The sequence below is a fragment of the Rissa tridactyla genome, chromosome 4, assembly GCF_028500815.1.
Source record: "Rissa tridactyla isolate bRisTri1 chromosome 4, bRisTri1.patW.cur.20221130, whole genome shotgun sequence".
NCBI classification, from domain to species: domain Eukaryota; kingdom Metazoa; phylum Chordata; class Aves; order Charadriiformes; family Laridae; genus Rissa; species Rissa tridactyla.
Window position 1 is genome coordinate 7,277,168 of NC_071469.1, and position 25,501 is coordinate 7,302,668.

Sequence of the window (25,501 nt, forward strand, 5' to 3'; positions counted from 1 at the left end):
TCTTTTATTTAAAGTCAACAGCAAATTCTTTTTGTTTGCTAAATCCTGTGTTGGAGCTCAGTACAAGTTGTTTAGAGGGGTTTAGAAGCAAGGTATGTGACATTGTCACTGTCAGAACAGTTCCAGCGAGATTGAGACTCTAGGAAATCAGAGGATTTATTTCCCATGGACACTCCAGAAGAGTAGAACTTGTGGTTTCAATTGTTTGAGTATCAAAACTGAAATTAGGAAGCTTTGCCTAGCTGAGGAGGTGGCTGCCTGGGCGAGAGCTCTGAAAGCCACTTGGACAGGGGGAACCGACAAACCGCGCGCATTACTAAACACAGCACGGCTTTAAGGCAAGTTGTCCCCACAGATTTGATACCGCTTTTGGAGCGGGGAGGAGAGGGAGCGAGTTCTCAGTGGATGGCTTTCCTGTTGCGGCTGTGAACACTACACCCTGCTACCGAGATCAGCTCGTCCCGCAAAGACACGACAAAGGAGGCATTAAGTACCTGGTGGATGGATTTCTCCGGGTTCTCCTTATGTGATCGTCCGTAGGGCTTGGGCACGTGGTGATGTTGAGACAGGCAAGTTTTGCAGCTCTGCTTCTTGCCGAGTTGATTTTAGTAGCCGGTGCCTGTATTCTTTCACCTCTACCAGCAGATAAAACCTGATTGTGCGGGAAGACACTGGGCTGACTGCATTAAAAATTAACCGTTAGCGTAACTGTAACTTCAAAAACATATTGATGTAGAAATTAAATACGGAAACACCAAATGGATCGCATCAGACCGTTTTAATAGCATTTCAGTGAAGACTCGTTTGTAAAGCAGAAGAAATAAATCCATGCTCAGGAACGTTGTCTGAAACTGATAGTTGGATTTCTTTCCCTACTGATTACAAACCGGCAGCTGACATTTCTTGTCCTTTTCGTATTCTTGTTAGAACTGTTCTCGTTACCTGGGACTGGCTGGCCAACAGAGGGTGTGTGGAACAGATTGGGACTCTCACAAAACTATGGCTAAAAAACCCCCCACAATTCTCAGCACGGAAACAGTATAGAAAGCAGAATCATCATCTCTATGATTTTCCAAGCCATGCTAAAAACATTTCAACTCAAATACAATACGTAATAACGTCTTTAATAAAGAGACTGCTTTATAAGAGGGCAAACACTTCTCTGAAGGTTTTAACCTTCTGCATGCCAAGAGTCAGCATTAGTCCGAGATCAGAAATCCACTTGTAAATTGGCAACTTCCTTACTTGGCTGTCAATTCTTCCCGGAAACTCTCATCACACGTAGTGGAGAGCAGGTGACACGTTATTTATGCTCAATAATTTTACATGTGCACCATTTTCAGCCTTAACTTTTGAAAAACAGAGATAAATAACACTCAGTTTTCATGTACCCTTTATTTGCTTTCAGTGTAACATTCCATGCTAATTGCAGATGTAATATTCATGAGCGTAAATATAAGAATTAACAACTCTGGGTTGGTTTTCTCCTCTTTTGTTTTTACATGTGAATATTTTGGCTTACAAAATTAACAGCATACAGTAAATAATCCTCCCATACTTTGTACAAACTACATGATTTTGATATACAAGGATTCTGTTTTTATTACAGTGACAATATACAACCATGTCTATTTACAATGCAAAAAGTATATAAACCACATTTTAAACATTCTGCTACTGGCAGCCACTATTGTTTAGGAGGTAGCTTTAATTAACAAAATGAAGCCACATTTCCCATCATGTGTTCTATCAAATAATTTACAATACAAAGATAAAAATTCATTGTATGAACAGTATATACAGTTTAATTCTCAAAACAGCAATCTAGCTTTAAATCGTAATGAGAATGTCTCCAGAGTAACTGGGATGGCAGTGGATTTGCTCTTGATTTAGCCTACACAATTACTTAACCATGCATTCATAACTTTTTATCGATCAGATTTCAAACTAAATATAGATAAATGGATCACTGATTGTACTTAAATCATTTGGGTCTCAGGACTCGAATAGTTTAAAAATAATGCACTGATTGACATGAAAATCAGTGACTCTGCACAGTGTACTTTCAGTAAAATAATTGGCAAAAATGCTTTTCTTTCCTTGCAAAACCGCTTTCAGTTTTCCCTCCATCTGCTAAAATCTCAGTCTATTCGTAGGTATCATTGGGGTGCTGTAACACTCTACAGGCTGCAGAGTATTAGCCAGTCTTTCTGCAAAGGCACGAGCTGCATACACACACCGACAGCGCTGCTAACCCCCCGCCGATGCATCGATGTTCCTGCCAACAGTGTGACCCGACCGCCTAATACTGAAGAACGTCGCTGTGGTTCACCTGAAGTAATACGTCACCACTGGAAAAACTGGTGTTCGACCCTATTATTCCCGACAGCTGTTACTATGCTTATTTCATAGTCTACAGATACAGATTACAAGTGCTTTATTGTAACAAAACCTTTTTTTTTTTTTTTAAAAAATTGAACGTTGGCTTGAAATACAAAACAAACATGGTATTTCCTATATTGCTGTCACAGTCACATATGGGAGAATCAATCCCTTTTTTGGCCCTGCAGTAAAATTCATCCTGAGATTCAATGCTGAATACACTATACAAAGCTAGCAAGAGAGTTTTTTGCTTAATTATAGAAAAGTCACATTTAAAAATAATTTCTTTAATATTAAACAGCTGTCCTTTATATTGTGCTTTGGCAGAAAAAAAAAAAAAAAGAAAAAAATCAACAGAACTTACCTTGCCAACAGCAGAAGCAAAGTACAACTGGAGTACAATGTGGAAACACACCGTTAGCATGTAAAAAACTGTATAAAAAGAAACCACTATTGCGTGGAAAGAGTAAAAATATTGGGTAACGAATTTGGTTTACCAATTATTTACAGCCAGGGCAATTGATTTATTTCTTTAATTGTTTTTAAATGTATGGCTCAAGACGTTACTGCCCACTTCCCTTCTTTACAAATGACACTAAACGATGATTACAAAAGTGCTTCCTGCTCGAAAGGTCAACACAGGCAACAGTCTACGAAGCGTTATACCTCCTTATTAGAAGAGCTGAGGGCAACGAGCCCTTTCAGTCTTTAATTCTCGGTATGTTGTAGGCGTAACGAACCAAAGGGAATCCTCGGCTTTGGTAGAAACACGCACGGCCGCAGGCCTGCACTTGGTCTGAGCTGTCCGAGACGAAGGAGTCGTCCTCGTCCGCGTAGTCGGAGTGGGCTGACTGGGTGCCGCAGTCCGACCAGTAGCCATCCGGCCTTTGGCAAGGCACCACTGCCAGCGCGGGGCAGCTGTGGGACTTTATTAAATGTTTACAGGGCACGGGCTTGGATAGGAGGAGCGATTCGCAACATTCACAGACGGCGATGTTACCCTGCAAATGGGTGTACACGCCACAGTCGTAGTAGAAATCCTGCGTCACGCAGCCCCCTTGAGCGTTGACGGCAATCGCTACCGCTCCGTTCTTCCTGGTCAGATGGTGCCTGAGCAACTTCCAGTCTTCCTTGAACTTCGGGTTGAAGAATACGTATAGAACCGGATTCAGGCAAGCGGGTAACGGGAAAAATATCAAAGTAACAGACTTCATGATTTCAGGGCTGATAGAAATCGCAGTGATCAACGGTGCAAATGAGAAAAACGCAACAGGGCAGAAAAAGATGCAGTTCGTGAAGATTAGCCAAGCGACATGCTTAATCATGCTGGACTGCGAGTTTTCGGAGAGGTCCTCTTTTTCCAAGTTGCAATACAGTTTAGTGTAGATAATAGCCATTAGCAAAAACGCTAACGAATTCAGGAGCACTAAAGTTACTGTGAAGCCTAACGAAGGTGTTTCTCCAGTGGGGAAGGGCAAGCAAAGGGGCGATGCCGAGTACTCCGCTTTATAAAAAAGTGGTAAGCATCCCGCTACCACAGCACACAGGAAAGCAAAAACTGCCGCAATTTGAAATTGTTTTTGGCGATTGCTTTTCCCCTTTTTAATGATCTCCTTCGCAGAGAAGCTCCGTTCAACAGCTGCCAACATCAGGAAAAAAATGGCGCTTTCTGACGAAAAGACTGCAAGAAACCCAGCAACTCTGCAACCACTGCCAGTCTCCCACCATATGCCAAATTCAGCAAATCTTCCCCAAGAGACAGCATCCAAGAAAGTTAAAATACCAGTATAGACTCCCATAAATAAGTTAGAGACAGAAATGAGGCCTATAAACAGTTTGGAAGATGGCAATGGAGTACAGGATGCAAATATTGTTAACATGACAAGCAGGTTGAAGAACAAAGCAACCAAAAAAATAAACCAGACGGTAAGTCGAATCATCCAGCTTCCCAATAAATATTCACAAGGCTTAAAAGCACCTAGAAGAGAAAAAACAAAACAGAAGGACAACCAATTTAGGAAAAAAATCGCGCCTTAATAAGCAAGATTTTCAAAAGGAATTACAAGAGCTCTCCTCATTAGTTCATGAATAGAGCACACAGCTGAACTGCTAAATAGGTCAGCTGAAAGTAAACTATTCTGGTGAAGCTATTTACTAATTAATTATGCCTGAAATAATAATTACTGTGATGAATGGTCACTTGAGAATACTTTGTATAAACAAGCTAGCTAAACAAACTTAATTACCTTTTAGCTACTCAAAATAGCTTTTAGTAGTGCCACCTAAATACTTTTTATTTGCTTTAGATTCCATACTGCAATTAAAAAGTTGGTAAAAAAACAAAACAAAAGCCAATGTTCACAACCAACTCAGAAGGGGGAAGGATTTTTTAGAAGTAACGTGTTCTCTCAAAAAATGTTTCACAAACGTGCCTTCCGGAGTAACTTTTGGTCACAAGGAAACATCTGTAAAACAGCCGACAAATTCAATTTATCAGCTTTAATAGGGACAGGAATTCACTACAGTCCTCTCCCCCACCCTCGTCACTGAAAGGCACTGTAAGCTTGGAAAGTCATATAGGGAAAATGAATCTTTTCTTCTTCTTTTGTCACTTAAAAAAAGCTTTAATAATAAAAAATGTCCAACAAGCAAAACAATATGAGGCAAGACAAGGAAAAAAGGTCACTACTTCTGCTTACCTTTCTAATCCTTCTAATTGCTATTTATTCCGTGGGGAAATCCTACTGATTTTAAGTAACAATTAGAAGAGTTTAACCTCTCCTACATCCCCATTAGGCGCTGCTAATTGTCCGACGCACAATAGCTGGGGATCTCTCCCTGCAGTCGGACGCTCGGGGAGCTGAGGGCAGGGCAGAGCAGAAAGATGCCAAATGGTGCTGCCACCTCGGGCTGGAGCTTCTGAGCCGGATTCAGCCCCGGAGTCCTGGCTCTGGGCGGCTCCTGTCCTCCCTTTAGGCAGGTGAAAGGAAAGTACCGCCCATCCCTAACGCCGGCTGGAACAGCAACTGCGCAGAGCGATTAAATGTCAGTGCAAAAATCTCCCAAGGCCTAAAGCAACTTCCCGAAGTTACCAAACTGACAAGTCAAAAAAAAAGAATCTTTTTGTTTAATGACCAAGCTTCATTTCTGGGCAAGAAATAATAGTGCTAACTGGATTATCAGACCAGTAAAATCAGCAGTAAAAGTCCTTTTTTTTAAGCAGGTATTCCTGAGTAAGACATCCTTGCTGGAATAATTATTTTTATGGTACATTCACATGACAGAGCAATACTAATTAGAAATTACAAATTCTAATTAGAAATAGAAACAATTTCCTACTTAAGAAATTTAAAAACATCAATGCTGTGCTTCCAAAATCAATTTGAAGTCTGTTTTCTAGTAGCTGTAGAGTGAAGCATCTTTAGAAAAACAAAACGCATCACACTGTCCTTCTTCCAAGGTCTAACCATCCTTAGAGTTAAAGGTTACCCTCCTCTCTCGCTAATATTCCCAGCCCAGCAGGGGAAATCCAGGCTCAGAAGGGTGAGTTTTGCAGCTTTCCGTGCTATGCTGCTTGAGTGCCACTGTTCAGCGACCCATTCCTGCCATTAGGCAAAGCGGAAAGTGGATCTACGAGATGAGCAATGATTCAGAACTTACACGGTGGGTGGAGTGTCCTACTTATGACCAGACGACAGCATGGCACAGAAAACAAGTTGGTTTTCACCAGTCCCTCCCATACTAACAAGGCAAATGGTGAACTTGTAAAACAAGCTCCTCACTCCTTTTAGAGCTACAGCATCTCTGGCATGGGCAAAAAGAGAGAACTAAAGGCTTTAAAGATTTAACCCATGTAACACGCCATCTGAATTCTCATTTTGTGAACAGGAGATCAAAAGCAAATAAGCAGCACCGGTCAAACTAATTCGCAGATCACGTACAGTTACATTAATAAAATATTTGACTTTCTGACCACAATTTTTTTTGGCTGTGATCAAGAAATCCTTGTGCCATTCTACATACTAAAGCTGGAGCTAGCCCAAAAGATGAAGACCAAACAAACTGTCATAATGGATGTAAAATATCAGCTTAGGAGAAGAGAATGAAAGAAGACTTGGAAAACCCCTGTTCATCCAGAAGTAACTTCACTGGAAGCATACTGTTCCCCCATCTATGTGGTCCTGTTTGCATAAACAGGAGGGTACAAGATTTATAGAAGGAATCCTCTGGAGAACCCGTGTGAAGGCAAGGAAGTAGGAGGGCACAACAGCAAGCGCTTTAGGAGTTGAGTGAAACTGTGTGTGGAAATTCGCAGTACGAGGCAGATAAAGAGAGGGGCAGCAATGAATGAGAATGCTTGTTTGCAAGATCAAAGACTTTCAACACTCCTGGACTGTTCAAGCCTGAATTGGAGTAGTTCTGGAATGCCAATAAGACTATTCGTTGCACAAATATCTACAGCAGTTTAAGATGCTACTGCCTGCTCCAGCTACTTGTAACAGCCCTCTGCTGTCAATTAATGCGGCCATAGCAGGGCTGGGGAACAGACCACGTGAGTGTTCCTCCTCCTCTCTTCTGCAAAGACGTCAGGCTTAGTTAAAACCATCGGTGACAGCGGTTGGAGTTAAGCTTTTAAAGCACAGGCTGATTTCTCACCAAAACAGATGAGCATTCATACAGTCTGCTCCACAGACATCTCTCTGGCAAGAGTAATGCAGAATTAGGGGACAGTGCATTAAACACAGCAAGCTCCAAATTAAAGTATTACAGCCTTGTATGTTCTGCTTACACTTCCTTCTCCAATATAGCGCCGTGTGTCTACGGCTGAGGCAAATCTTTGTGATTGCTCATCCAAACCAACATTGACATCAAATGAAGCTTCACCCAAGCATTCTAGAATTTAATCTTCTGTGTACAGAATGACTACGAGGAATGAAACGTGTAATTCTGCAGACAGCTATTTGCATAACACCATGCCTGAAGTTCACAATGTGGCTAAAGCATATTGTAAGATTTACCTGTTGCTGGTGTACAGTGAATAATAGTCTGTCCCAGTTCCTCATTTTCCTCATTTCTTAGAGCATCTGCATCAGCTGTTTCCAAGTAAAAATGAAAAACAGGTTAGTTGTAGGAAGAAAAAAAAAGGGAAATGCAGTGAAGCTGCCTAGGATGGAAGCAGTCCTTTGAAAGATTAAAGACCTAAGACTCCACCAACATTCAAGCCTTTAACAAGTGGAGCTGTTCTGATTTGCCACGTGAGGTCGAACGCTCAGTGCAGTCTGAGTTACTACTGCCTGCCCCAGCTACTCACAATGCTTTATAGCAAAGCAGCAACATCTTTCCTCACCGGGGAAAGTTCTGTGGGCCTTGAAGTAGACAGCGGAAGGACAAGCCCTTTCTCAACAGGAAGGTCAAAATACTGAGAGCCATAAAACTTTCGTTCTGGCAGAAAATGACAGAAACAATACTGGCAGTTTAGAATTTATAACAAGAAAAATTTGATTCGTTTTTTTCCCCCTTAAACAGGCAAATGTTACACATATAGAAAGAACACTGCACTGCCTACTAGGAAGCAGCCACTAAGCACTTTCACAGAGGGCTTTTGTATCCCTATAAAGATTTACATTCTTCAAATTTCCTTATTCAAAGACAACATATGCTGTTTATTTGGTCTGGCCTAGCCCAAAATAACACTGCCGGTTTAGTACAATGGAACACTTACCCTTCTCACGATCCATCAAGGCACCTTGATCTTGGTGACTGGAATCTTCAGCGTTAGAGTTTAAATAAGAATCACATCCCCAAAATGCACAGCACTGGTACGCGTATGGCACAGAGAGTGACCTGAAATACAGGCAGAACAACACTGTTACTCGTTTTAACCTGAGTGAAGATTACCATCTATTAAAAATATCTAAGTGGCACACTTCAGTGCTGAAAACTGAAGCCTCTTTTTGCCACAGTTGCTAATAAAAAACTATTTCCAATTGCATCAGCTGTAACCATTTCTGATGAACTTTTGCACTGAGATAAAGGACAGGTGATGCATCCAAGTGTCGTCTGCTGCAAGGAGTATGACGAAAATTCTGTGGTGTTTAGCTCTCTTTACTACTCACTCTAGTCCATATACAAAACAAATTCGGATCAGTGTTTGTGGCATTGCTGTACAAATTCAACTGAAAACTAATTAAGCAAGTTAATTAACGAGCAACTGTTTTCTAAGACAGCTAATTCCCAGATGACCACAATCTTAAAAATGTATCTTTCTTTCTCATTCTTCGTTTTGTGGCCCTGAAATAAGATATTTTTTTTTTTTTGCTATTGTCTTTTTGTACGTTTGACAGAAGTGATGCATACTATTAACCCTGGTAGGGAAGTACAACTGCATAAAGTTTTAAAAAGTCCACATAAACAACGAGATAAGAGCAGACCAGAAACTAATTTTTATGACTCAAGGCTACTGTATCAGCTCTCTGAAGTATTGTTCCTGAATTCTGCTCTTGTAAACATTTAAGAGGAACATCAGTCTAAAGGATCCCACGATGCATTAGGTCTCAAACACAGATCAAAACCTAAAAACCAATCTGCTGTTTCTCCAGGACTGCTGAGGCCTGACATGGCCTTTGCCGGCCTTAGACAAATTAACAGTATCTTCATCTCCATTTTTTCCACGGGACAGTATGGGAAACTATTTCTAACTGCTTCTGGAGGACTGAAATATTAATGTGCAGATAGATCTTTGAAAATGCAAAGCAGTTAATCACTGTCTGATCCACCTCCCACTGAAATCAGCACCAGGTTTCCATTTGAATGATTACTGTTACTCTCATCGTTTGCCTCCAAGAATAAACGGCATATGTATAAAGCGTGGCCATTATGGAATCAGACACCTGCGTGTCTGCTCCCGTTTTCCACGCTCTGAAAGACAGATGTGCTCAGTTCAATAACAAATGGAATCCACCCAAACCACTGCTCCAAAGTCAGATAATATCTGCCTGAAAAGCGGCAGAGGAAAAACACAAAAGGTTCCAAGAAAATCATCTGCAAATGGCTTCTATAGCAGAAGAGTCAGATGGCCTTTCACACATGCCAAGGTTAAGGCCCTACAGGACTCAGCAGATCGTTTGCCATTAGTATTATCTAAACTGTTTTTATTTATTGTCATGTTGCTTGTTACTGTCAAAATAAGCAAGGCCCTCTGTAGTGTTATTTACCAACGTACCGGAGCTTTGCAAAGTTCTTTGCTGCCAAAGCTTCTTTCAGCTCAGAATTGCCTGCAAGTTTAAGCTGGTTCAGTCCACTCAATCCTTCAGTGGGAACTGAAGTGAGTTCGTTGAAACTTAAGTCTCTGAAATGTGAATATTAAGAGAGTGTTACAACAAAGGAAGTTTGAAGATCCTACAGCACACACCTCGTTGGAGCAGGAAGGCTTTTTAAGTCTCACACTAAGGCTGTGGTCTAGCAAACGCCTGTCAGGGCAGCCGGCACTTTCAAGAAGCATGCCCTGCCATCCCTTCAGCCAGTGAAAGGTTTCGTGATCCACACAGATGAAACATACAATGGGCACACACCAGTTTTAAGCGAGAAACATTTACTCGCTCAGCAGTTTGATGGTAGAGAGAGGAGGCTGCTGCACAGAACAGCCTACTTACAGGTTAACAATAGCTCCAACAGTGGTGAAAGCTTCCTTGTGGATCTGACGAATCCGATTTCTACTGAGGTCACTGTAATGAATGCCAAATGAGATTATTTTAGCAGTTTCATCAAAACTTTGTAACAGCCACTGTACTGAGAAAAAAAACCTAAGGTGACAAATAAATTATGCCTTTGTCAGAAAAGCTGAAGAACCCTCCCATTTCCCCTCTCTCCCCAGTCAGCCACGTGCTGCAGCAGCCAAATCCCTTGGTAAGGCAGCTGTATCCTGCTTCACCTCATCCCCAAAATAGAAGCCACCTCCCATTCCTGCCCCCTCTCCCTTCCTTGCTGGCGCTCGCAGCTCAGCCTGCACTCCCAAGGCAGAGGCCGGCTCTGACACCGCCCATTCCCGGGCTGAAGGTGCCAGGACGATCCCCTCGGTGACAACCCCACTTGTGGCAGGGCACAGATGGGGGAAGACAACAAAAGAACAAGCAGAAGGGCATCTGCTTGGCTGGATGTCAAAATACGGATCCAGCTCCTGTTGGACCACCATGACTTATATCGTGACACCTGTCAATTTGTGGATTTTTTTTTTTTTTTTCCCCTGATCATTTCAATGTTCCTATACAATCTTCATATAGCTAGAGATGTAAGGGGAGGGGACAATTTTGGTTACTGGTCTGCTCCTCCTGAGGAAAACAGATAGGATATCTCCGATAAATACTATACAATGGAATAATATAGTAATATCTTTAGAGGCTAGAAAAGCAAAACGGAGAATAGAAAGAAGAGAACTGTCTGCTTCTAGTGTCTCTTGTACATGGTTTGCTTCACCTTAGGATCCATCACACCTGGCCTTTTGCCATCAATCAGATTTGTAACACCAAACCCTGATATCAGATTACATGGGAATCAAAACCATCGTTTTACTCAGTATGAAGCTATGTGCACTTACAGGATACGAAGGGAGGACAGTCCTTGAAAGGTATCCTCTGCGATTTCATGGATTTGATTATGCTGTAAGGAACTGCAAAGTAAAGAAGTAGAAACAGAACTTCATTGGCTAACTGGGCTGACTTCAAACCAAGAGATAGCTCGGTGCCTGCTAATACACAGATTCAGCCTTACCAACGGCAAGACTTCTCGTTTCCCCTTGCAGGCAAACTGTTTAAGTATTTCGCATTAGCCATATTAATACAACCATGAGGCTCTTTCATGGCACCTCTGCTCAATCCCAATTCACAACTCATTTAATTTAGAAGAGACTGTTAAGTGTGGACTGAATTATTTCCAAGCTACAAGTAACAGTTTGTGAACTTTGAAGAGTCACACTGAGGTTTAAAACAAATCTATTTCATTCTGCAGGGAATCTTTGGGCATATTCTAACTCTGGGTGCACTTTCATTTCTCAAAATACAGATTTATGAAATGAAAATATTGGGAAACACTTTAAGAGATAATGGGCAAATAAATTATACTTCCAGTTCACTAGCTCCTTTTACAATGAACTGTGTGTACAGCAAGCCCAAAAATGCCAAGAGTTTAACAGCAAAGGCCTGTGAGAAGTCTATTAGCCCCACTCTCATTAAGCGGAAAGAAGCTTGAGCGCAGTAGAGGTAGGAGGAGAAGTAGGAACATACGCACGCAGAAAAAATGTGCAAAGTCTGGAAATTACCTTTAAGAAGATTTAAAGCAACAAAGTAAGGAAAAGCGAAGATGGGTTTTGAATGTGTCTTACAGGGACTAGAGGAAAAAACATTTTACACAAGCATAGGCTGACGGTTGGAGGGAACTGAAGAAGAGTGGAAGAGATAAAAGGGAGGAAGGAAAACACCTAAGTCCTCACTCCATTTATGTGTATAGCAATACGACTATGAAATGCAGGATTAAGGTGTCCTTCATTCTTTTTTTGTGCCATAGGAACAATTAAACCTTAGCTAACTGAGGAAAACACAAGTGGTGGAATTCTCCGTCCAGCGCACTCCTCACATGAGACGGTCATGTTATCTCTCTCTGTCCTTAATCTTAGAAACTTATGATCAAACATGAAGCAAAAAACTTTCTAGAGACTCGGACTCAGCATACTAAGGAGGTAATAAAGATGAACAACATGTATTTCTACTTACATTTCTTCCAAGGAGTAGCAGCCCTTAAAACTTGGGAGGTCCTTTATATTGTTATAGGACAAGTCCCTTCAAAACAAAAAACAGGAGAAAGGTGCTTAGTTCAACTCTTTTCTACTTGAAACATCTCATCACTTGTAATCATTAAATGGATTGGCAGAAAAATCTCGTTAGTAACATTCTGTGGAAAAACTAAGGGCAGTTTAGAGAAAATCAGGAAGGGAATCACAAGCGTGATCTCTCCACTGCCATCCTAACTAGCCCCACTATGCACTTTCATTATAATATATATACACACACCCAAAGACGTAGAAAGACATAACTGCTATGTCAAGCTTGCAACAGTCGGCAAATAGCAGAAATAAGACTGTCTATATAACTCTGTAAAGTGTTGATTTATTGCCTTGCATCCACTCTATTTGTGTAACCCTTTTAAAGGCTACATTTTTCTCTCCCCCTTTTTGCCTCTGAATTCAGTGAACTATTTTTTTTTAATTACTTTCCTGAAATATTCAACCAGTGATGTAAAGCAAGCAAGCATTAAAAAAAAACACCTTCATCCCAAAACTCTTTATTTGACAAATTTTAACAACTGAAACTAGTGTTCCGTAATTGAAAAGTAATGGATAAGGCGGCCATGCCTTTGTAGTGGCTTCAACAGCTCATGATTTGATTCTATATTCTATTTCTATGTATATTCTATATTCTATTTCACTGCTTTCAGCTCTGCATCTGGATATACGCATACCTCAAAACCATACCATGACCATTGCATGACAGATGGCACGCAATGCAGGAATTTGGTGCAAATTTTGATTTAGTGTGCTGGTACCTCCCTAAAAGCTAGAAAAGTTCAGAATTTTCTGTGAAACTATGCTGTAAAACGGGGACTAGAAACCTCAAATTTCTGTTCAAAAGAAACTGCCATTTCAAAATAAATCCTACCTCATCATTCTTTTTTCCCCAGTTTTTCTTCTATAAAACAGAACATATTTCTCTCTTCCACTTTCCAGCACTTTTTGCTTTTGTTTCAAATTTTCCTGCATGCATCCTTTGTAAACATGGCTTTGCCTCTTCCTTCCCAGTGGTTTCATTTACCAGTTTGGGGGTTTTTTTGCATTTATTTTAACACATGTTTAACGCTCTTTCTGTCAAGCCTTTGTATTACTATCCTCTTCCTCATGCTCATCTCCATTTCTCTTGGTTCCTGATGCTCTCTCCTGTGTTCTTGAACGCAAAAAGTCAAAGCACTATAACTAAACTCTTCCTTAACCTCTGAATGTAGGTGACTATTGTTGTGTTAAGCATGAACGGTGGCAGCGCGAATTTGCAGATGCAAAGACTGTTCTGCAGCACCACCTTCCATAGCTTTATAACATGAGAGAAATACAGCGCTGCCCTAGAAAGGGGACCGACCCTCTTTCAGGAATAAAAGGCATCACATCAATTCTGCCATGAGTCCTGATTTGAAAAATCAAGAAACCAGAATGAGATTTCCAACTCTGATAGAACTATGAGGATGAGCAATTCTAAGCAATACTTCAGCTTCAAATTAGGTTTAAATTTCTTTTAAAACCTTTTGACGCAGATAAAAATAGGAGCACAACGTGTATACTTACAAAGTTCGTAGCACCTTTTGCTCTTGGCATAAATTAACAGGAATACTGTTTATCTTGGTCCCTGTTAGAGTTCTGTGAAAAAAAACAGCATATATAAACGTTTGCATTGTTGATGATAGATGGCATAACAAGCATATTTAAGAGCGGAATAAGGATGACTTCTCAGCTATCAGGGTTCTACATTCACCCACCAACATTTTGTTTTGGTTTGGCTTTTTGAAAGAGGCCAACTTTTCCGGTTTTTAGTTCTGTGAGATGGGGCTTAGTATCAACGGCCTTTACGTAGGCTGTTGCCAGCTTACCCTATTAAAAAAAATAATTAATAGCAGACTTCCAGTACCTAAAGGGGGCCTACAGGAGAGAGGGGGACACTTTATCAGAGAGTGGAGCGATAGGACGAGGGGTAATGGTTTTAAACTGAAAGAGGGGAGATTTAGATTAGATATTAGGAAGAAATTCTTTCCTGTGAGGGTGGTGAGCCCCTGGCCCAGGTTGCCCAGAGAAGCTGTGGCTGCCCCATCCCTGGAGGTGTTCAAGGCCAGGCTGGATGGGGCTTGGAGCAGCCTGGTCTGGTGGGAGGTGTCCCTGCCCAGGGCAGGGGGTTGGAACTGGATGATCTTTAAGGTCCCTTCCAACCCAAACCATTCTATGATTCTATCACAGTAAGGAAAGCTATATAGTTACATTTATTGACAGGAAGAGAACATATAACCAGTTGCTCCCCAGATACTAATCATATTTCAATCACTTCACAAGAGGCAAATCCAAGAAATTATTGGAAATTATTTCTGTAGAAGATACTTACAAACTCTCCAGATTAACGGTTCCTGTCAAATTAGGAAACCACTGCACCATGCTGGCACCCCGAATGACCCTAAAAAAATCCCCACAAAAATTAGCTGTAAACTACTATGCAAACAAATTGTGACATTCAATCCTGCTGTCAGGTAGATATTTTCACTAAGGAGACATTCTAGCATTCTTGTTGCTTTTGTTTAAATTTTACACAGAAATAGTGTGTAAAAGATAAGTCTTTCCACCGCTTCTTGTAGTAGTAATCTGCTTAATAAATTACTCCAACATTAGCAAACAACTGGAATTCATCAAGATGGAAAGAGATGTACGAAAAGGGCATAAACTCAAAGGTAGTTTGTAGTTCAAAGTTTGAAGTCTCACTCCATTTTGCTTACTCGTCACCCCCAGAACTGCTATCTTTCGAGCGCATGCATGCACTAACCTGCAAAACATTCTCACAATGTACATCCCTGTTCAAAAACCACCCAGGACATATTGCAGTTTGTTTAAGTAAGAACCTGAGCATTTGGCCTGAGGTTATGTGTCTTATGCAAGGTAATGAAGATTTGGAAAAAAAAAAAAAAGAAAAAAAAAGTTGTACAGCATATTTACTAGAGCTTCTTAAGAAACTGGATATTCCCAACAATAACAATGTTTATTAGAGCTTATTGCAAAAAAGTTATAAGGCAGTCAGAAAAATTAGTTATTTTGAGTTCTTAGTCACAACGTTTCATATCCATTTATTGTACTACACCGTTGAGAAGATACTTACAGGGAATGCAGGTCTGACAGATTCTGAAATGCTGAGTTCCCCACAAAAGACAAAGGATTATCATACAAATGTCTGGGAAATGAAAAACACGTTTCAATCGTTGCTCTTACACTCACTGTCTGCAAAGACTAAAAATAGATGCATGAAAATCACTTACATCGTTCTTAGAAGGGGGTTTCCTGCAAACGCACCATCAGGAATTATGGAAATGTAGTTACTGTGAAATCCCCTAAAGATATTAGCAAAGAAGAAAACCAACATTTAAAAATATACTGCCAGGAGATTCAACCAATAGTCGTTTTCTTTACACCTACTCAATTCCCAATCCTGCCAAAATTAGGATTGTAGTTAAATAGGAATAAATCTAACTGTAGGAATAACTTTGAAGGTATGATTTCTGTCTACTACACATCAGCTGAACTGAAAATATTTAATTAGAAAGCTATTCTGTCCAAAACACGATCCTGTGCTTTCTCTCTTCTTCCTCCTCTCTTAAGGAGGGGACAGGGAAAACACGTGTGATCAGTGAACGCTTAATTCTGCTACTGGAGGCCAAAACCAGCTCATGATTAAGATCTATGCTAATGGTTCTCCTGAATAAATTGCTTGCTTATATAACTCCAAAATCATTTTCAAGAGGTTCCCTCTCTAGCTGATAATTATTTTTTCCTTTAATTATAGCTTCACTTAGCATAACTTAATCTGATTTAGGTTGCTGCATAATGAGACAAGCATTCTTAAATACAAGAATTTCTTTTCTCTTTTTATTTATGGAAAGGAGAAAGAAAACTGGTAAAAAGGGAGAATAAGTAATACTCACAACTCCTTTAGACTTGGGAGTGCTTTTATGGCTTCAGGGAACTCTACCATGTTATTATAATTTAAATCCCTGGAAGAAACAAAGCAGGAAAATTATAAAATTCTTAACAGTGGTCATGAATTGTCCAAATAGATTTTAAGACAATTCAATGAAAGTAACAAGTTCTCAGAACATCTTTTACTACACCATAGCTTAACTTTAACTTAGATTTAGTCTTCTGATGTTTTACATGCTTTATAACTGGCTAATAACTTCAGTAAGATATTTAATATTATCCAGAGGATTACTCATATTAAATCAAATGACACTTCCTTACAGTGAAGCTCAGTATTTTTCAACACTTCACAGATTTTTCTTCAACACAATTTATGTGGAAAATGGCAAATGTAACCCAAGCAGCTGGAAGCCATTCCTGGCCAAGGAGGCACTCTGGAGGTTGAGAAGTACTGCGGGGCCAGAATCCAGCCACTTCGGACACCCAGGTTTGGGGGGAGCATGAATTGTCAGCGGGGATGACAGACATGGGGTGAGGAGAAGGTGATGCTTCCCTGTTCCTGTCTGAAGGAACATAAGGCTCTTTCAGATAAACTAGTCCATCACCTTAATATTTGCCACTGCTTGAAGGGAACTTAGGTGAATCTCTTGTACGAGAGGCTGGGAACCAGAAGCCGGGCTGGTTTCCACCAGCCGGCAGAGGATGGGTTCATGACCTGCAGGGACGTGTGAGTGACAGTCTCCTTGGCAGGCAGCGGTGCCCATCCAGAAATGGAGGAGCAATGGAGAAACAGCCCGCTGGGGCCCGCTGAGAAACCTCCTACCGTCACACAACAGTTTTGGCAGTATATCTTAAACATGTTTAATCCTACAGTAAATCCGAGAAACCAATATTTGTCCCTTATCACCCACAGGGCCACTCAAACACTTCAGATATATCCACCTGACTGAGTGGAGTGCTATGCAAAGACACACCAGCTAGATCAGGGCTAGGAACATTAGAGCCACATCTTCCACTGTGACATTTCACCCAGGCTAATATTTACCTGCTTCTCAACACAGTTAATTAGTTTTGGTGGAGCACTGCACTGATACTAGCCTTCAGTTCCAAAACCTGAGCTGGACGGTGGTACGTGTTGCGCGGTGCACACATGCCTTATTTGCAATATCTTCACCGTACCAGTAAAGTAACCCTCATTAAACTGGGAATGAGACAAACACTGAACAATATATTACTTTAAGCCACATACTTACAAGGTTTCGAGGTTGTCTAATCCATCAAAACAGTGTTTTCCTATAGTTTTTATTTTATTATTATGAAGATGTCTAAAAAGCAAAAATACAACAAGTATGAAAACAAGTGATAGATTTCACATAAATTAACAAATTAGCAGATATTTCTATGAAATCAAGACAGTTAAATGGTTTCGAAAAAACACTGCATGATGGCGGATTATGCAGAAGAATGTCTTTCACTTCCAGACAGAAATATTTCATCCTCATAAGGCAACAGAATAGATTGCCCACAGTCAAGACAACCCATTTTAAACTACTCACTATCCACAAGTGCGAAAAAAATATGATTTAAACATACAAATGAAACTCATTTTTCACATTCATCCTTGGAGATATTTAAGACTACACAGAAACAGGTCTGTGGCAGATAATATTTTCTTCTTTTAATATCTCTGAAAGCTTTCCCTGGCAACCGTTGGTTTGAAATACTCATTATTAAAATGAGATGTCAGGAAAACATACATCAATCTCACCACCCATGGCCCATTTGATTTTCTGTTTAGGAGAAAGTCTTTAGCAAACCTTCAGAGGGTTGTCTAGTATACACACTATCACCTCGTGTTGGCTGTATAGGCTGTTACTAGACAACTGAGCTGAAAAGTAGCAAAATACCATTTTCAGTGCCATCCTGGACTAATCAAAACTGTAACCGAGGAGAGAATCAGAGCGACCTACGAAATACAGTTACAAATACTCACAGAACAACAAGACTTGAGAGGTTTGTAAATGCGTAGTCGGGAATGTGCGTTATTTTGTTGAGCGCCAGCGTTAACGCCTGCAGAGAGGGGAGGTTGCTGAGCGGATAGATGGGAACTTCTGTCAAACTGTTGTCATCCAACCAAAGGTGACGCAACTGCACCAGACCCTCAAAACTGTCTTCTGGTATGGCAGTAATATGGTTAGCATCTAAACGCCTGCATTGAAACAGAAATAATTCACATAGGAAACTCAGAAACAACAGATAAGTAAAAACATCAATCATCAGTAATCAAGTCCTATTACTCCTGATTATTTTTTTTAAGCTTAAATATACTTTACTGAAATAATACTGGAAAGGCTGAAGGTTTACTGAGTGATACATAAACACCCTTTCAAGGCAAATGAAGAGCTCAGAAAAGAAAGTTTCATAAAAAACCTTCTTCTCACACATTTTTAATAAAACATTTTAACAAATTCATATGCTTATAATCAGCTTACCAAAGTAAACTGGGAGCTATAGGTATCTCCCCCCGCACACAACCCCCAGCTGCTAATGCTGGAACGAGTCTTTAAAATGGTAGCATGATAGCGTATCAAAGTTTGCAGAGGCATTTGCTCATTTGAACTGATTATCCCTATAGCTACGTTATCAATAGCATCGTATACTGCTACATGCTTTGTTTTGTAGTACTGCTATATGCCTTAAGTGACTACTTTAGAAAACAAGACTATCAAAAGGAGCTGATAAACAGTGTCAGAGTTATGAATTATCCCGACAAATAAAACATTTTATCAACTAAACCAGGAATTTCTTTCACTCTTGCACCTATCCTTTCTAACGTACTCCACAACAAAATACAAAATAGCACATCAGCACGGTTGACTACTGTACGTTACTGGATTCGCCATCACACTTTTTCCCCAAATGAACTCCGATTGCAAACATTAGCAGGAGTAACACACGCGGTTACTCCTGTAGACTTAACTATCTTTCATACAGAAAGTCAAACCATGTGCGACAATTAGTTCTGCTACAGTTAGCGGCTCACCTATGCTATGGGGTTTCACTGCTTCTTCAAGTTTCAAAGCATCAAAAAAAAAAAAAAAGAACCCCACACCTGGAAACCTAGAAGGCTAAAATGCACATCCTTAGCGCCGGCTCCAGATGTGAAGCCCTCATGACGGGAGGCGCAGGTGTTACTGTCAGAGTCTCACCCAGAATCCTGATCCATGACAACTGACAAACCCGATACTGCAACTCCTTGTCTGACGGCTTTGGCAGCGACAGCAGAAACTTGTGCAGAACGGCATGTGCTTTTTCCTCATGCAGTATGCTCCGAACCAATTTGGTTTTTTTTAACCTCCTACCCTAGCAGTGCTGTTACTTGGGTAGCATCACGAGCAACCAGGGCAGGCAAAAGGCACAGACGGGGACTGGTTCAGGTCTGTCGATTCTACGCCACGTAACCAGATGTGTCGGGGACAAAAGCAGAAAACCACCCAAGCTTAACCTTGGATTTACAGATGGAAGCCCCAGGAATAGACAGTGGGCAAGGGATGAACGAGAAAGCAGCAGAACATTAATAAAATGCTGTTCTTCATATGGGGATGAGAGGAAAGTTCAGCAGTGATAGCCCAGGAGATGAAAACAAGGGACTGTAACCAATCGGAGGCAACGTAGGGCTGAGAGCAACAGGCAATGTTTGACTGTCCTCTGCCCTAAAGGCTGTCTTCTCTAGGTCAACACACCTGAACCGTGGTGACTTCGCTGCAAACGTGGAAGAAAACACCTTGCATAACTGTTTCAAAGTGACTGGTGTACCAGCCAGGGTACGTACGCTGCTAACTGGGGGGACGAAACACTTATACGCTCCTCCATTAGCATCCATGTTCATTACGGTACAAATCGGCGCAGGTTTTGAGTTCTATTAAGCATTTACTGCGTTTCTAAAGCCATGATCAGACACGCTGTTGAAAGTCTAGCTGGGTTAGTTTAAGACCATTGCCTCCAGCCATCCACCCTGTCCCTCTCTGGGCTGGCAGAGTGGACCAAGCAACTGCACTATGTTTGTCCCCAGGCACAGTCACGACAGCTTAAATTGTAGTGAAAGTGCTTCTGGACCCCAGCACTTAAAGGACGTGCTGAATTCAGAGGGGGAAGAGAAGCTTGATGGAGAATTAATGGACTTAATCTATTTCTGTGAGAGAGAGTTTTGTTGTGATATACATGGTTTAAATACTTCAAACTATTAGGGAAAACAGTCAGCAGCTGAATTTTCGTGTAATAAAGTCAAGAAATGCATCAAATTAAGTTACAAATACACCGATATAAGTGTGAACTTACGGAACTGTCTGCAGTCAAAGGCGCTCTCTGAAGTTGAGTGAGGTGCCATTAGCTCTAAAGCTGTACATCAAAGAGCTAATTCCTATGGTTCGTACACTGGCACCCCCTTAGCATTTGCCCCATGGTCTGACAGGTGTGTACACTACTCTGAATGCTTTTAGACTGCACTGAGACTGGAACATTTCAGAGAAATTAAATGCCTGATGATAATAAAGAAAAAAAAAATATATAAGGGGGGAGGTAAGGAAAAAAGCCTGCGGCTCTGCTTCAGAAAAAAAAAAACCAACCAACTCCCAAACTTGAAATTACCTGTCTTTCTTCTCTCTCCTAAATTCACACACCTCCCTGAAGATCAAAAGAATTATTTTCCAGTGGAATAAACATATCCGAGTCCTCGCTGCAACTAATTTCTCCCTGTCCCCCCCTTTTTTAAGGGCAGCAGCATACTCAAGAGGCAGCCCTTAGTCCTTGCGACTACTTGTCGACGCCGATGTTCGTACTTTCGCTGTGCTCCTCGCTAAATTCCATTTACTCTATCAGGCTTTGGAAAACAAAACCACACAATGAAGCCCCAAGCCCTGCTCCTCTTCTCCCACCGTCAAAGCAGAAGATGACCAGGGGAAGGATGGACGCGCACAACGGGGGAGTTGAGCTCTCAGCCAGGGAGAACAAAGAAGGTCATGGAGGAGATGATGGACCCTTCATCCCCAGCTTGCTTTGCCAAGCCAAGACCTCTGTCCCCCAGCACAGGTGGATCGAGTACCCAAGTACCTGCGTCTTAAACTGATGGCTTTCCACAGCCATCCCAGTCTGTCACATTAATCTTCTCCTGCCCACAGCAGTAAAACTGAGGGGGGAAAGACCACCACCACCGGCCGCTGTCACTGAGCAGGGAGGTTTGGGAGGTGAGAGAGGGCGCTTCTCTGGCTCCCTGTCACTTCTGCACAAATATTTGGCATCGTCCTAACAAATGCAATGTCTGAATAGAGCTAAAAGCAACTAGCAATGCCAGTGTCAAGCAGAAAGACAGGACAACACCCTGTGCTTATTTGTGTGTGTCTCCATTTACATAGTGACTTCCAGCTCTGAGGACCACTGTGCTAGCCCAAGGTCTTCCCAGAGGCCAATGGATCCAGCAATAAAATAGCTGAGAACGAATGGTTTGCCTGGAGTTTTCATTGAGCTGCACTTATATTTTTAAAGGGAAAACATATGATTTACAAATGTTGCACATTGAAGTACAGCATCAAAAGAACCAAAGTGGGTATCATGATTATACAAAAAATTTTATTGGTGCTGGATTTCCGTTATTGCTTGTCACACCCCAAGACGTATTTTTAACTCATTCAGCTATTTCTGTCTCGTCCACATTTTTTGTGTTCCTTCACACCTCTTAGTGTAACCCTGATGTGCCACAGTTATTTTTTTCTTTTATTTCTCTGCCAGTCAAAGCTTATCCACATCATGTTCAGCGCACACAACACAGCTGAAATGCTTCTATTTAATGTAAAATGCACGTAATGGAGTACTTTGTGAAACAACTGAAAAGCCAACCTAAAATACTTGACAACTTCCACAAAATACTACAACTAAGGACCACACCTTTTCTTTAAGATGGGATAAGGCAGTATGCACTAGCTCCAATAACTAGCAGTGTACAAGTACTATTCTTCGCTTGGACTGAACTTTTACAAAGACAGTCCTTTTCCACTAAAGTGTTAAAGATAAGACTATATTCTTTAAATTACAGCTTGCAGCACGTACCTAAATTCCTTAATCTTTCAGAAGCTACTCCAATTCCAGCTTCCCTATAGGCATTGGCTTGTGAGAGACCTTTATGGTTTAGCCTATAAATTCAGAGTTCACTTGCGGAGCTGTCATCTTCACTTTTATTACCTGTCAGGTTCCCTCCTCACACAAACTCCAACACCACGAGGAGAAAGAGCAGGAGGATGATAGAAACCTACATATTCAGCAGCTCTTATATCAGTATTTGACGTATTTTTAAAACAAGTAAAGAACACAGCAACTTAAAGGTCTTCAAACAATTAACTCAGCTTTAAGGAAACTGTAAAACTAATATGAACTCCTACCTCAACTCAAATGAATAAAAGATCCAAAGTCTAACACACACATATAGATGAATTTTTAATATTTATATAGTAATACAAACACACACAAAATTACCATTCTGTCTCCAGTGTATTTCAAATTTTCATAAAGCTTTTCGCTACAAATCTCAGGCCAGACCTGCCAGGAGTAGGCTGATGTACAGAGAGCAGGCACCTGGGAGGTGGCACCTGGTGGAGCACGGCATCCAGCTTTTTTAATACATTAAGGGGGGGGTGACACACTGCACCCTGCACCACACCAAACTGCAGCAGAAACTGCTGTGCCAGACACTGGCACAAAAGCAGGTGCTTGCCAATGAGGAGGACGCTGCAGACCGGTGCTGGGCACAGCGTCTATTTACAGGGTTAAAAAGGCTAAAAGGAAAGGATGCTCATGGCCCGTTTGGGCTGGCAGCAGCACCGCTTAGGGCAGGTGCCCTACAGCCCGCATCCCTCTTGGATAGCACGGGGAGACCTCCAGGACCAAGCTCGCACATCTCCTCTGACTGACCAGTCCCTCCGGTGCCACTTCTCTGGTCGATTCTTTTCCCATCCTCCAAAAGATGCCAGGTGCCGGGCAGTACGGATTCCTCCCCGCCGGGATGGGGGAAGGCAAGGCAGAGCATCCCTCAGCTGCACAGGAAGGGTCACGCCGCAGCCAGGCTGCGAAACCAGGAGCTTTGCGTGATCCCAGCTGGTCCGGAGGGAGCAGGAATGCAATGGGGAGAGCTGGGCAAAAAGCTCAGTAGAGGGAGAAAAAAAATCCTGTGTTTTGCTCTCGTCCTGTAGCCTCTCCAGGAACGTTATGGTCAACTCTTGCTCTCCTGGGACAAACCACCAATCGGATGCCAGCAGCCATCACTGTAGATGCTGCCTCCTCACCTTGCGGATGCAAGATGCACCTCAAAACCATCATCTTCGTAATAATATTCATTATGAATGTACTAATGCCACATGTTTTGTTAACACTATTTGCCTGGGAAGAAGAGACCTTCGCAGATTTGTCTGCAGTTACCATCCCAGCCTCGCTAGCTCTCTATCTGTGGCCGCTCTCTGCCTTCCAGGCTTCAGCAACTGGGAAATTTTAGCAGCCTTATACTAATAGCAGGAATTTAACATTGATGTTAACAAAAGGAAAATGACTCCCAACTCTTGTGTTAAACCACTTCTGCTCAATGGCAATCGTTAGGAGAACTTTGCTCTTTAAAGTGCTCCTTCAAAAACCACAAAGAAATCACTCAAATAACACGGGAGCAGATTTTTAGGTTTTGAAGTTGAGCACTGATAAGCGTGGTACCTCGGAAATTCTGCTACAATGCACCCACCATGTTAACAGAGGTACTTCAAAATACTCAGCACGTTTGCTCACTGTATCAAGCAGCGGCTCTCTGTGCCTTATGTGTCGAGAACATCAATACAAGGATTTGCTTTATTCATGGACAAATTTACAGCAGCCCTCAGAAACTAATGATACATGCCAAAGCTATTTCAGCCACCAGTATATCTGTTTCCTCTATTTAGATGCTTAGGATGGTACCAGTCAGAGCTCATACCAAGTTTGCTGCAAATTACCCATAGAGGATTCAGCTGATCTTTACCCACGTGCTGTGTAACTTCCACCATCCCAGTTAAGATTCTGATCATTCAGTTTCTAAAGAATTTCCTGATTTTTATTTAAACAGTAACAATTCCTTCAGCAAGCCCAGACAGTTTAAAAAAAAAAAAAAAAAGAAAAAGAAAAGAAAAAAGGCTACAAAAGCCCCAGATATTCCTGAAGCTCACAACAAGAAATACTCTTATCTCACTTTCAAGGAAACCAGAACAGCTTCTAAAGGTGAACACGGCATAGAAAAATGAGACTCCTGTCATTCAGCAAGCATGTAAAGTTCACAAAGCAGTATATTTAAACTGCTGCATATTTAAAGATTTTTCAGCACAATCAAACATGCTCAGGAGAGCTCTTATACATTCTTCACCCTAAAAAAATGCAAGGGAGAAAAGCATATTCAGCATATTTAAGCTTGTATTGTTTTTCAGGTTAAAAAGAAAATGTGTGCAAATTTCTTCCTTTGCCATTCTGGTGCGGATAGTTTAATCCTAGAGCTTAACACAGACTCACTTGAGGCCTGATCCCCTTTAACCCTTTAATAACAGCAAAGCAGAGAACTAAAAAACCTCTGAAGACAACCCATTAAAAGTTGATTAGTTGAAAAAGCACCTGCCACTGTTAAAGGTGCATACTACACTTAATACCATATACTACATAAGAGACCATATAATGCTTCTTAACTTCATCTAGTCATTGCTGTTAATGAACATCTCCTACAGCCTCCCAGACAAGATTATCCTTAGATACCCATCCTTTAAAACTCGATAATCCAGAATCACAAAGTCATCAACAGAAGCCATAAAGCACTCTTTAAGAAAAAAGCAGCAGAATTAGAACAGAACTGTGTATTTTTAGATACAAGACAGTGTTTGCATTGTCCTCTCCAAATTCGTGGATCTTTCCCTCTGAAACCTTTCAACGTGCTTATGGTTTATGTTACTAAAATTGTCACCAACGTAAACCACGGTGAAAAGCTGTGCGGTTTCATTACGGTACCAGCAGAATGTTTCTAGATTTGATTTGGGTTTTGGTTTTTTATAGATACAGATGTAACTTGATCTGTATAAGGAATCCTTCCTAAAATAAAAAGAATGTTACAAACACTAGGCTACAGCAAGTATGTGCTACAGCACATTTAAAATGTGTCCTGACTGAAATACGCCTCCCTCCTCTGTCCCCATCTCTCTACTGTATATTTTTACCCTGCAAAACAAGATCCTGCTCATTTTTCCCAATCCCACACTAGGACCCCAGTCTTTCCTGGCTGGGCCAAGCCAATTCCTTCTCCCAGAAAACACA

The 25,501-nt window shown here is 41.3% G+C and overlaps 1 protein-coding gene across 1 annotated transcript in view; it reads right to left on the reverse strand.

The window, feature by feature from the left end:
• Positions 1-1,380: 1,380 nt before the first annotated feature.
• The window catches only part of LGR4 (leucine rich repeat containing G protein-coupled receptor 4), an 81,369-nt gene continuing 57,248 nt past the window's right edge, over positions 1,381-25,501 (reverse strand). The window contains exons 5-18 of the mRNA XM_054199945.1: positions 18,138-18,353; positions 17,398-17,469; positions 16,150-16,218; positions 15,487-15,558; positions 15,330-15,401; positions 14,568-14,636; positions 13,763-13,834; positions 12,147-12,212; positions 10,976-11,047; positions 10,035-10,106; positions 9,605-9,730; positions 8,105-8,226; positions 7,401-7,475; positions 1,381-4,360 (exon numbers count right to left, since the gene is read on the reverse strand). Of these exons, the coding sequence (XP_054055920.1) occupies positions 3,084-4,360; positions 7,401-7,475; positions 8,105-8,226; positions 9,605-9,730; positions 10,035-10,106; positions 10,976-11,047; positions 12,147-12,212; positions 13,763-13,834; positions 14,568-14,636; positions 15,330-15,401; positions 15,487-15,558; positions 16,150-16,218; positions 17,398-17,469; positions 18,138-18,353 (2,452 nt within the window). The 3' untranslated portion in view covers positions 1,381-3,083. The remainder of the gene's footprint in view (positions 4,361-7,400; positions 7,476-8,104; positions 8,227-9,604; positions 9,731-10,034; positions 10,107-10,975; positions 11,048-12,146; positions 12,213-13,762; positions 13,835-14,567; positions 14,637-15,329; positions 15,402-15,486; positions 15,559-16,149; positions 16,219-17,397; positions 17,470-18,137; positions 18,354-25,501) is intronic.